Consider the following 13,027-nt stretch of genomic DNA (forward strand, 5'->3'; position numbering starts at 1 on the left):
AGTGCAACAATGAATGAATGGAAACCCAAAATCTCTGTAAATGTTTATGAAAATTAATAAAATATAATTATAGAAAAAAAAATCATGTATGAGCTGATTGGATCTGCTGGATTTAGCTAACAATGAGCTGTGGCTGGAAGTCTCTTGTTTAGAGGCAATCAGGATCTGGTGGGCAGGCCTTTGTATTTAAAAGTAGGTTGTGGCCTTAGGCTTTTGGCCCTTGGTCTGGTGTTAATTGTGGTTGGGATGAACATTCTTCTAAGTGATACAACAATGGTCTGTCAATTTGCTGAGGTAATTTGAGATTGTTGTGATGCCGAAGACTGTGCCACTGGCATGTCAAATGCCATGGTGGACAGTGTTTGGTGGCATTCCCAGATTAAGACAGGTTTGGCAGCAGGAGTGGCATCCACTCCTTAAACAACATGCCTCTGGAAACTCTTTGGAACAATGATAGTTATAGGACGGGGTTCAGATCTTCTGTTCATAGAGTTGCTATGAGTCATGCTTGACTCAATGGCACTTAACGACAACAACAACTGGGAAAGATGAACTGGGAAAGATGAAGAGTCAAAGAAAGAGAGGAAGGCCCTCAACAAGGTGGACTGATACAGTGATTGTCACAATGGGCTTCAGCTTATCAGAGATCATGAAAATGGCACAGGATAGGGAAGGGTTCAGATCTGCTATTCACAGGGTTGTTATAAGTTGACTCAATGGCTCTAAAAACGAACCTCTTTTAACATTCCCTTTTTTCTTTTGGTTAAACTTCTTCATCATTTCAACCTCTAAATTATAAACTGGGGACATTTTTATCATTACTTTTGCTTTGCTTTTGTTGTATGTTATAGTACCTTTGTTATGAAGCATTTGTGATTTGCTTTTCTCTATTTCTATTCATATTTTGTGAGAAGGGTTTTAAGGGTTTTTTTTAAGTTTAAGTGAAAAAAATATATTATTCCTGATGCTACCCTATCCATATTTTGTTCTAACATTCACATACTGTAGTAACAAAGATTCTAAAAGATGATACATTGAGTATTATATCAGAGTGAGCTTTCATTTAAAAATATTCAGATTCTAAAGGTTGTTGTTGATATGTACCAATGAGTCACCATTAACTCATAGTAATCCTATGCACAATGGCTCTGAGATTTTCTCTAACCTGAGCCAATCTCACTGTCCCTGATACACCTACCCTCATTGCTCCAGTTACTGTGTCAGTCCATCTAATCTGGGGCCTTCTTCTTCTGTGCTGTCCCTTCACCCTTCCAAGTATAATGTCCTTTTCCAGAAACTTGTCCCTCTTTGACAAAGTATGTGATATGGAACTGCAAAATCCTTGCTTCCCAGGAGTAGCTCAGTTTACCCTCTCCAAGACAGATTTGTTTGTTCTCTTGGCAATTCATGGTATTGTTCAATACTCTTCTTCAGCACTACAACTCAAAGGCATTAATTCTTATTCTGTTATTCCTAGTCATTGTCTAGCTCTCTGATATCTAACAAAGGCAAAGACCATGGCCTGAATCAGACCTTAGTCTCCAGACTGATACAATTTTTCTTTAGCATTTTGGAGAAGTCTCTGACAGCAGATTTCCCCAGTACAATTTATCTTTTGATTTCTTTACTGCTGGTACCAAGACTACTGATTGTGGATCTGAACAAACTGAAATTGTTAAAAACCTTAATATCTTTTTTTATCTATCATGGTGCTGTCACTTGGTTCAGTGGTGAGAATCTTCGCTTTCTTATTGAGCTTCAAGTCCTTGGCCTTCTGCAGCAAATGTTTCAGGCCCTCCTCAATTTTGGTGAGTAAGGTTGCTGCAGCATCAGGATGGATGGTGAAGAGATTGAGATTGTACACAGCTTTAGTTTGCTTGGCTCCATAGTCAACAGTCTTGGCACCAGCAGCCAGGAAATTAAAAGGCACATTGCCATGGGAAAGTCTGCTGTTAGGGACCTCTCCAAAGTACTGAAGAGCAATGGTGTCTCTCTGGAGACTAAGGTGCGTCTGATACAGGCCATGATCTTCGCAATCCCCTGTTATGCATCAGAGAGTTGGACAATGACCAAGGAGGATAGAAGGAGAATTGATGCCTTTGAGCTGTGGTGCTGGAGAAGAGTATTGAGAATACCATGGACTGCTAGGAAAACAAACAGATTTGTCCTGGAAAGGGTTAAACCGGGTGGCTCCTTGGAGGCAAGGATTCTGAGGCTCTGTCTAATATACTTTGGACATGTTGTGAGGAGAGACCGGTCCTTGGAGAGGGACATCATGCTTGGGAGGGTGGAGGGACAGTGCAGGAGAGGAAGGCCCTTTATGAGGTAGATTGATTCAGTGACTGGGATAATTGGGATGGGAGTGTCAGAGACAGTGCAATTGGCACAGGACAGGGTGGAGTTTAGGGCTGTTGTACATAGGGTTGCTATGAGTCGAAGGCGACTCGACGGCACATAACAACAACAATAAGGTTGCCGATGAGTTTTCCTCCAATCCTGATGCCACATGCTTCCTCATAAAGTTCAGCTTCCCGAATATTGATTGAAAAAGTATGGAGGCAAGACACACTCTTGATGCACTCCTTTCCTGATTTTGAACTATACAGTGTTTCCTTGCTCTGTTCTGATGACTGCTTCTTGTTACAAGTATAGGTTTCCCATGAGCACAATCAATTCTTTTTGGGATTCCCATTTCTCTCAAGGTTAGCCACAATTTGTTGTGATCCACACAGTCAAATGCCTTTTCATAGTCAATGAAGCACAGTTAGATATTCCTCTGGTACTCTCTGCTTTCAGCCAAGATTCATCTGACATTGGCGATAGTGTCTTTGGTTCCACCAGCCTCCGTTAAACCCAGCTTGTATTTCTGGTAGTTCTCTGTAAATATGCTGTTTCAGTAATTTTGTCATAATCTTCAGCAGGGCTTTGCTTGCTTGTGATAGCTGTGATATTGTTCGATGAACCCCATACTCTGTCAGATCACTCTTTTTTTGGAATGGAAACAAATATGAATATCTTCCTGTCAGCTGGTCAGATAGCTGTCCTCCAGATTTCTTAGCACAATCTGGTGAGCGTGCCCAGGGCAGAATTTTTCTGTTGAATTATGTCAACTGGTGTTATGTGATAGCCTTTATGAGTCTTTGTTTTCTTCCTGATATGTTTGGGGTTTTTTATTGTTTACTACAACACAGTTTTCAACTCAATCTCGCACAAAGTTTTGGTTTTGTGTGTAGAGTGATGTCTTCCAAAGAAATTTATTCTGCAAGTTGCTTAACTGTGTGAATATTTTCAACTTCTTTTTTGTATTCTTTTCAAGACATCTGCCATCTAGTCATTAGCCATGCAAGTGCAGCAGACAATCATCTTTGAGATTAATCTACTGAAAATAAAAGATGTAGCAACGTCGATGTAGGACTGAGGCTCAAAGGTCACTTCTGGAAGAAGTTTTAAAATTTATTTAGAACATACGGGAATTGTACTTCCAAACCAAAAGACAAAATTCATCTCTGGTACTTTTTAAAGAAAGCTTTCTCAGTCAAATCTAACTGAACTTTCATGGAAAGTTAGAAATTTTGTTTCCATTTTCAATACCATGAATGTGTATGAATGTATGTGTGTGAATATATTATGAACACAACTACTGTTTGGGACTGTGTTGCTGTGACAGAATGAGAGCATGTGAGTGTGAGTGTGAGACTGTGCATATATTAGTGTGTGAGTGATGTGAGAGTGCACAGATGAATGTGTGAATTGCATTGTGGAGGTGAGAGTGAGTGTATGTGTGCTTATGTGAATGTGGGTGTGTTCAATTAAATGTGGATTTATGGTGTGCATATATGAGAGTAAGCGTGCTGGCAATCTAAAGTACACTAACCAGATAGCAAGGATATATTTTAAGCTTAAAATTATTTGATATGAAATCCCAAAATCCATTTCGCATAGAACCTGATGTCAAAGAATAAAATGCAAATCACTTGTATTCTTATCATTCCTTAAAATGTTTCCTTTCATCCCCTTATAGCTCCTTGTAAATTTTTGCACTTTTATGTAGTATTGTAGAGTTGGGGATCTCACATGGAGACACAACATGAGCTGCTTTTTGACTTGACATTCTCAAGTATTTTTTGCTTGCCTTTGCCAAGTTATTTCAACGTCTCTGTAATATTGCATCCACATTCTCTGTAACAATTTACTTACCCTTTCTCTTGTGGGTGTCCAGTCTTGAAATTTCTGCTTTTAAATCATGGGGAATGATGAACTTGCCTGTGAGTCCCATGTTGTCGCCCTCAGCTCCGACCTCAGGAGGGATTAACTGGGTCAGGCGTACAAACATCTTCCTGGCTCTTGAGCTGTTCTGGACAACTGTTTGTAAGTGCATTTCTGATCTGAGTCTGATGAACCACTTTGATTTCACCTTCTTTCTCCTGCCAGCTCAGGACCGTCTGGTAAGAGAATATGCTTGATGGAGGGAGTTGGATTTGGGGCTGAAGTGTGTTTTTTTGCGTAACCACGAGATGGGATCTCAAGGTGGGGCCTGGACTGTAAGGTACTCACCTTTCCTAAAAGATTCCATCTGTTTAAAGTGAGAATAGGCTGTGACACGCAGGTGCCCCTGGGGCCCAGGCTGTGGCAGCAGCAGTGCTAACAAGCGGGCATAAGGGGCGGCTCCCAGGGAGAGCTCCCTCTGAAGCCATTGCCACTGGCAGCGACACAGCAATCACAAGGGCCCTTTCTGGCACTGGTGGCAGCTCAGGCCTCTGTGCTCAGGAGGGGCCGAGACCACTGTGTGGAGGCCTGGAGTCCACGCTGCCCTAGACCATGCTCAGGACCCTTGGGCTGGGCCTGCTGGCATTGCTCAGTGTGGTGGGCCCAAGCCAGGCCAGTGGCTTCACAGGTGAGGGGCTCAGGCTGGGGTGGTAAGTTCGTTAGGGATGGGGGCTCCCTGGGTGTGGCTGTGTGTTTGAGTGTTGAGTACGTATGTGTGTGCACTGCGTGCATGTGTGTATGCATACGTGCCTGTGCAATGTGCTCTGTATGCATTTTTGTGAACATTCTCATGCATAGGTGAATATGTGTGTGTGTGTGTTGTATACGTGTGTCTGTGATTCTTATGTGCGCATGTTTTGTATGTGTGTGCATGTGTCTGGAGGAGGGCTCTGATAATGTTTAGATGGAACGTTGTGGAGTCACAGGTTCTTTGAGAGGTGGTTCCTATTGCTTTGTGTGCAAACCTCTTTATGACTAGAAAGTGGGTAGTGTTCACAGTCACAGATCCCAAAGGTGGTACAGGGGAACATGCTGGCTCTTAGGAAGAGAACTCCTCCAGCTTGAGGTCACTTTGAGGGCAGAGGGGTAAAAACTCTGAGTCAGCAGGTAGCCTGGGGCCTACAGCTTTGCATTTCTCCCAGTGAAGCTGAGGCCCACAGGTCACAGGCCCAATGGGGCCACACTGACAGCAGCAAACAAGTTCAGAGTCCTGGTTCTCCTGAACCTCTGGAGGTTGAAACCACAATTTTATAGAGACTGTACAGCAGTGCTCAGTCAAGGAACACAGCTCACCAAGAACAGAATTACCACGGAGGCCCTGACCCTTGGTCCTTGCTTGGATGTCTTTTCTCCAGGGTCATGGGTCTGTCATCTAGTGCTCAGCAACCCTGCTAACTGGATGTGCAGTGTTGGGATCTGCGTGCCCTGCTTCCTCACTGGGAAAGAAGGAGCTGATGAGAGAGTACAGGGCTCAATGCATTCATGCACCCGAAAGTCTGGGTAACAGTAGCTTCAAAAAGCCATGCTGAATTTCTGAAACCTCAGATGTCAGGGATCTGAGATCATAAATCTCCTCTTAATAATTTCTTCTTGAACATTTAAGTTGGGAATTCAAAGCAATCCATGTGGTTCTAAAGTCAGCTTCATGTTTGCTCCGACTTAACATCTCCTTGTCTATCAAGTTATTGCCATTTATGTTGCCTTGATTTTTCCTGTGATGTAAGTAGTGTGTAGAGCACACAGCTCAGTTGCAAAACTGCATATGGTTAAGGTACAGAACCCTTAAGGAACTTAATGGCCCCTCATTTTCTGAGCAGCAGGCATCACCTGGATTCATCAGGGTTGCTGTACAGCTTTTTGCTCTTAGCTACAAAAGCAGTAGAGTGTGGGCTGAATTCTTACTTTGTGCCAGGAGCTACACTGATTTCATTTAATTCTATTATTTCAAGGCACAAGCAATAGCTCACAAAGGATGAGACAGGGTGGTGAGAATGTCAAGGCATTTGTACTGCTGTGCATGGCGCTGAGTCTGTCTGCCCCAGGGTTCACACGTCTTCCAAACCTTTCCCATCTCTGGCCTAGAACCCAGGACTCTATCACTTTATCACTGCCCTGAGGGTTCCTGAAAGGTTTGGCTGAGTGGAAGGAGCTGGCCTCTGCCAAGAAGTCAGGTCTGCAGAGGACAGCATGGCCTTGGTACTTATAAAGAACAGGGTCAACCACATAGATTCCAAGTACAGTCTCACAGGAGACGTGTGCGTATTTGTATAGACACGCACATGTGTGTTATCTGTACATGAAGGGGTGTATATGTGTATATTGTGTATGTGTGTGCACAAATATGTGAGTGTATATTTGTGGGTATGCTTCATGTATGCATGTAAATCTTCACAAGTGTGTATATGTGTGACTGTGTATGTGTATGCACGTGTCTGTGCGTGTTTGTCTGGAGGAGGTTTTTGTTAATGATCAGATGGAACCTTGTGGAGTCACGATGGTTTTCTAGAGCTGAGGATCTGTAAGCTTCATTAATGTGCTGGCACCTCATCCCAAGGTGAAACACAAAGCATTCATACCTAGCTCACTGCATTCTCACTGCTGACATCCTCGGGCATTGTCTTGTGCTCTGTGGTCACTAGAATAGTGACAATATTCAGTATGCCCATTTTCCTCAGTTTCATCCAAATATTGATGAGTTTCTGTCTTGTGCTCTGAGAAAGTATATTCTGTTGCACCCACATAAGGAGGAGCCTCCCTTTCTTCACAAAGCTCTCTGTAATCTACCTTTTTGTAATCTACCAAAATGTCAGGGGATTGTTCCTGCTGCGAGTCCTTGCTGACCCACAGGGTGGCCAGGCAAGCGCCTGAGGCAAAGCCCTTATTACTTGTGGAATGATTGCATCAGGGAAGCATGAAAACTCACCACCTGCCTGGTGTAGTGTTGGAATTAACAGCCCCCCCAGGTTTCTGTACCCATAGGTGGGTGGTGCCTGGACTCACCTACCTGTGTGAAGTCAAGGGATGGAATCCTCAGAGCTACTGTCCTGGAGAAGGGGGTGAACACGTTGCTCATGCTGTGACTGCCCTTTCTGCAGCCCCTCACAGAGCCTTCCACAGAAATCCAGCTATTCACTGGGAGACCAGCTGTTTGACTGAGTCCCTCCTCACTGGGTGCTGGCTAGAAAACTTGCACTCATCTAGTCTCTTTGTGCTGCATTAACCCACATTTCACAAATAGATGACATCAAACAACAGAAAGGTATTTTCTCCCAGTCCCGGTGGCTGGAAGCCTTGTCAGAGTCACGGCCACACCAGTTCCCTCCTTGTCAGTAACTCCTTGTCAGCCCTGGCTTCCTTGACAAGCCTCACAATCTTTTCTGCATGTAGGCCCGTCTCTGTATCTCATCTGCTCTTTTTAAAATTCAGAAGGGATTAGATTTACAGCTCCTCTACTCTGGTGCGCTCGTTATTTGAGGGATTATGTTGCTGTTGTCATTGTTGTTAGGTGCCGTTGAGTCAACTATGACTTGTATCAACCCTGTGAACCACAGAGCTGAACCTTGAGCCACACTCAGGATTTCTAATATGCCGGAGCCCCTTGTGACAGTCACTGTGCCAACCCATCTTGCTGAGGATCTTCTGTGATTATATGATACAGATGGTATTATGGAAAGTAAATGAATTGCATTATAATAGATTGAATCTATAGGTATAGAGATTAATATTCCAACATATATTGTGGGAAGACAACACAATTTAATATACAACAGAGTTCTGACGTTGAATATTGGAAAATGTGTGAGATTTGCAAAGCCTTTTGCTCTAGTCCCCTAGTGCTGCAATAACTAAAAATACCATGACTGGGTAACTGTAGAGAACAGGAGTTTATCCTCCAGTTTTGGAGCCAGAAGTTCAGGTCGGCGTGCTGGCTTTAAAGAAGCACAGTCCCTCCTTGTGGTGCTGCTTGGCTTATAGGGGGCTCTCTCTTTACGTGACCTCTCTCTCCTCAATATCTCTGTCTATTGTGTCTCTTTAAAATCCAGAACCTGGTTTATGACCCACTGTACTCTAATACAGGAACTCTGATGACATAATCCATAGGGAGTTATGGTGCTAACCCAAAGGCCGAACCTCTTGGGCAGTTCAAACCCTTCCGAGGAAGAAAGATGGGCAGTCTCCTCCTGTGTGATCAGTCTATAGGCTCAGACCCAGCGGAGGTTCAGCTAGGGGCTGGTTCAGACTCAAAGGTAAAGAGGTTTTTTTCCTGCTGTAGTATAGCTCCCTTAACAAAAGGGAAACAACCTACTTCCAAACAGATCAATCACATTTATAGATTCAGGGCTAGCATTCAATATATATTATGAGGAATACAAGTAAAATAACATTGTTTATTCATTTACACTGAGCCCATAAATTCAGAGAGCCCTTAGCCAGAGGCTAAGGGAGAACAGTTCATAGTTCCTGACTCAGAAGGCAATAGAAACTTCTGGGGGAGATGGGGAACCCCAGCAACTACTCGGAGGACAGTTAATGACAATGCGGCTCAAGGCTGGAGAATGTGTTATGTGCCACAGAATCTTGGGAACCATGTGATCAGGTTGATGAAGGGGAGAAGTGTGTTTATGCAGCATGAGCAGGTTTCCAGATGGCAAATGTTTAGTTCCTGACAATGGTTGTAGGTGGAGGAGAAGGTAGTGAGTAGAGGGAGCTGTGTCCTCTTTCTCTATTGGCAATAGATACTGTCTAATCAAACTCCGTCATCTGTAAATCTCCTCACACTTGCTTTCAACATTCATTTATTATTTCCTGACCTCAAAAATGGTCTTGTCATCCCCCAGGCCCAGTATGCAGTAGTCTTTCAGGGGTTAACTGTTGAAGGGCTTGTTACAGATTCAGTTCCCAAATGGTGAGTCTGTGGCACCATGATTCCACAGCCTGGGGGACTAGACCCCAGGCAGCAGAGGTCATGGGCCCCTGGGTTCTAGTTTCAAGTCTGTGTTCTTGCTTCAGCTGTCAGTCAGACATTAGGCTGGGAGGGGAGTTTCTAGGTGGTGCTGATTCTGGTGACTCAGGTCCACCCAGAGGTGCCTGGAAAGTCAGGGGGACTCAATGGTGTCTGATGGGTCATAAGAAGCATGAGATGGTTCTGAGAAGGTAGCTCCAGTCTCTGCAGGAGAGGATCACTTAGCACAGAGGTCTGTGTTATGCTCTATTCTTTCTAGTTTACACCAATACAATGGTGTTTTCAGAGTGCTTGGAGACACAAGCTCTGGAGAGATGGCTGATGGGCAGGTTCTGAGCAGTTTGCCAAGTGCTTCCTGCTTTTGGAGAAGGGAATTGAACCTTTCCTATTGATTTAATTCTAGTGTTTGTTTCTTTCTTTGGCTCCTCTGTCCTCCCTCTTAGAAAAAGGCCTCTCCTTGCTGAGCTACCAGCTGTGCAACTACCGAGTGACCCAAAATGTCCAGAAGGTCGTGTCCTTCCAGTCTTCCTCACTGACCTACACGTCCTGTGGGGGGTGGATCCCGTGGCAGCGGTGCCCCAAGACCGTTTACAGGACACGGTACCTGACGATGGAGGTCCCTGAGACCAGGAACGTGACCGACTGCTGCCAGGGCTACGAGCAGCTGGGCCTCTACTGTGTCCTGCGTGAGTTCTGGGGCTGGGTGGGGCTGGGAGGAGCGCTGGCTTGCCACCCTCCCCATGACTCCTGAGGAGTCTCAAAGAGAGTCACTGTGCACTTCTGTTAGCCTAGAAAGAGCTAGAACCTTCTAGAACGCTGGTTCTCAGACTTGGCCCTACGTCCATCAGGACCCCATGGGGAGTGTGGTAAAACACAGGCTGTGGGGCTTCAACTCCAGAGTTCTGTCTCAGTGAGTCAGGCATGAAGGGAGGGTGGTTCCCATTCTGTCCCCTCAGAATCGTATTCTGATGACTCCCTCGCGGGTTTGTTCTGATTTCAGGTTTAATATTTCTTTTTTTAGAAAGTTTTCATTGTTTTTGACTTTCATTGTCAGTATCTTTGTAAATCTAATCTTTGAACAGCTGGGGATGAACATCCGAGAACGCAATACATGTGTCAACACTGTATGTAGTACATGCTACTAACAATAAGATGTCCCCAAACACAAAAACGACATGGTTTTATGTGTGGTTCATTATAACTCAAATATGTCTACCCTGAGGAGAATTTGCATTTCTAGCAAGCTCCCAGATGTTGAGGCAGCCTCAGTAGGTGAAGGTGGGGTCGACTTGAGCCCTGTCTTCTGGGGCAGTGGTTCTCAGGTCACACTAAAGGCTCTGGACAGCTGAGAAACCCGGAAGTACTTGGGCCTTGCCCTCAGAGATGGGACGTAACTGGTCTGGAGAGTAGCTTGGGTATTGATTTTCTAGAAACTCCCCATGATTTTAAACACTAAACGTAGAATATTTTATCAAATATAATCCTCTTTTGAACACCAATAAAGGAAAATGAAGGGAGTGTGGTGGTTTAGAGGTGAAAGATTGTGTTGATAACTCAAACCCTTGCAGAAACCACCAGCTGCTCCAGGGGAGAAAGCTGGACAATCTCCCGAGAGATTTACAGCCCCCGAAAACACACTGGAGGGACAGCTACAGGTTGGTTCTGACTTGATGGTACACAGAAACAACAACAACAACATGTGAAAGAGTTGGAAGGGGTGCCTGGGCCCCTGCCTGAACCTTCAGGTCCCACAGCAGAACCATCAGTCTTCACTGAGTATGAAGGCCATTTCCCATAAGCTTCCTGGGGTCATTGTACCAGTGAGCATCCAGGTGTGAGGAGAACTTTCTGGCTGAAAGTTTCCAGGAGCAGAGATGAGAGCTTGCACATGTCTGCTGGTGGGAGGGGTGATGAGTATTGATTCTAAGTTAACATCAGACCTAAAACAAGCTCCTATATAGTCAGCTGGTGCTCCCTCCCTGCCCCCGACTGTGGTGGAAGGAAAGTGAGGTGTCTGTGTTCTACCTCAGGACATAAGGGCTGCTGCTTCCAAAGCAGAGTGTCAAGCTTTGGGCATGCTGTGGGGTACCAGGTGACCCCTGTGTCCTGAGACCAAGAAAATAGCAGACATTCTTCCTCACCTCCTTCCCAGACCTGGGGTGCAGGTGTCCTGTGGTTCAGGCTGTCAGTGAGGACCCTGCAGAGCGCCTTGTCACCTTGAGTCACCTTGAGCATAGTCACAGGGCACAGGAAATAGTATATTTTTCTATTGAACCCACCAGAGAGAGGGCTAGGCCCATGGAAACTGCTCCATTTTGAGTAGTTTGATGTAAGGAATTCCTGAATGGTGTAAAGTGTTAAGCCATGCTGCTGTAACCAGATGACTGAAGATTCAAATTCACCCAGAGACTCCTTAAAAAGAACAAATAAAAGATCTGGTAGTCTACTTTCCCTACAAAATTGGCCATAAAATGTCTGTGGAATATAGTTCTGTCCTGACACACATGGAGTCTCAATGAGCCAGAGTTGACTTGAGGACAGATAGCAAAGCATCTGTTTTGTTTATCTGATTTTATTTTAGTTGGGACCCCACTACTTGGACTTGTTCTCTGTTTCTGATGATTCTCTAAAGGGCACTTGCAGGGAGAGGCTCCCCATATCTTTACCTTCTGTCCCTTGCTGCCGACCCCAGGCGTGGGATCTAAAACACCCCCTTCCTGCCCCCCTGTGACTACACCAGTGAAGGACTGGAGTCCAGGCTGCAGTTTTGCTGTCACCTGCACCGGGAGCAGGCTCTTTTGCTGAGGAGGGAAGTTGGTGGGTGCATATTGGGGTGCACCCACTGCTATGACCTTGGGACACACACCTTGGTATCAAGTATGGGGGCTTCGCAGTCAGGCAGCTGTAGCAGAGACTCCAGTTCTGGGCTGCCTGGCACACTTCTTCCTACCTGCCAGCTGTGCTCAGGTGCATAAGGTCATGGTCAAAGGTCTGGGAGTGGTTCCAGCACGTGCTGACCAGTGGCTGACCTACCCCGGCTCCTGCACACCCTCGTAGCCCTTCGTGTGCGGAGACGTTTACCAGAACCTGTTGTGGTGACACCATGTGTGCCAGAGGAAACCGAGCCTGCAGAGTTCTCAGAACCCTGGTGGCGTAGTGTGTGACATGCTGGACTCTTAAGTGAAAGGTCAGCTGTTCAAAACTACTAACTGCTCTTTGGGAGAAAGCCGAGGCCGTCTGCTCCTTTAAAAATGTGCAGCCTTGAAACCTCAGTGGAGGATCAGTGTGTGCTGAAATCTACTAGACAGCCACAACTTTGGGTTTGACTTTGAACAATCTTTTGGAAGTAGAAGCCAGACTTTCTTCTTTTGCTTAGTGGCCAAATGCAATAACCATTCCAACACCCAGAGACTCCACCAGGACTCTGACCTTCCTGTAAGACACCCCACTTTGTCTAATAGCCTTTCTGCTGTGTGGCAGGGATAACTGGGATGGGGTCTCCCCATGATCTGCCCCTTATCCTTCTATCTCTTATAATCAAGCCACAGGAACTTCCTGCTACAGACCAGCCCTATTTTTAGAGCTTGGGAGTCTTTAATTAGGAACTCTCCAGGGTGAGGGGAGGGCAAAAATTAAAACATTCTAGTTAGAGGGTCCCATGGCAGGGAAAAGCCTGGTTCCTGGAGGGAGGCGGCCACAGTGATAGTGTCACTGGAACCAGGAGGGGACACGATGAAGGATGGTGTGGACAGCCAGTGGCCTCTCTAGAGAGATTGAACTATGACCCCAAAGAAAGGC

At 45.4% G+C, this 13,027-nt stretch overlaps 1 protein-coding gene across 1 annotated transcript in view; it reads left to right on the forward strand.

The window, feature by feature from the left end:
• The first annotated feature begins 4,818 nt into the window (after positions 1-4,818).
• UMODL1 (uromodulin-like 1) overlaps positions 4,819-13,027 on the forward strand; it is a 100,955-nt gene continuing 92,746 nt past the window's right edge. Inside the window, exons 1-2 of the mRNA XM_006894044.1 lie at positions 4,819-4,894; positions 9,673-9,915. Coding sequence (XP_006894106.1) covers positions 4,819-4,894; positions 9,673-9,915 — 319 coding nt within the window. The remainder of the gene's footprint in view (positions 4,895-9,672; positions 9,916-13,027) is intronic.

This window comes from Elephantulus edwardii, unplaced genomic scaffold (genome assembly GCF_000299155.1).
Source record: "Elephantulus edwardii isolate Elephantulus edwardi_28Jun2011 unplaced genomic scaffold, EleEdw1.0 scaffold00133, whole genome shotgun sequence".
Taxonomy (NCBI): domain Eukaryota; kingdom Metazoa; phylum Chordata; class Mammalia; order Macroscelidea; family Macroscelididae; genus Elephantulus; species Elephantulus edwardii.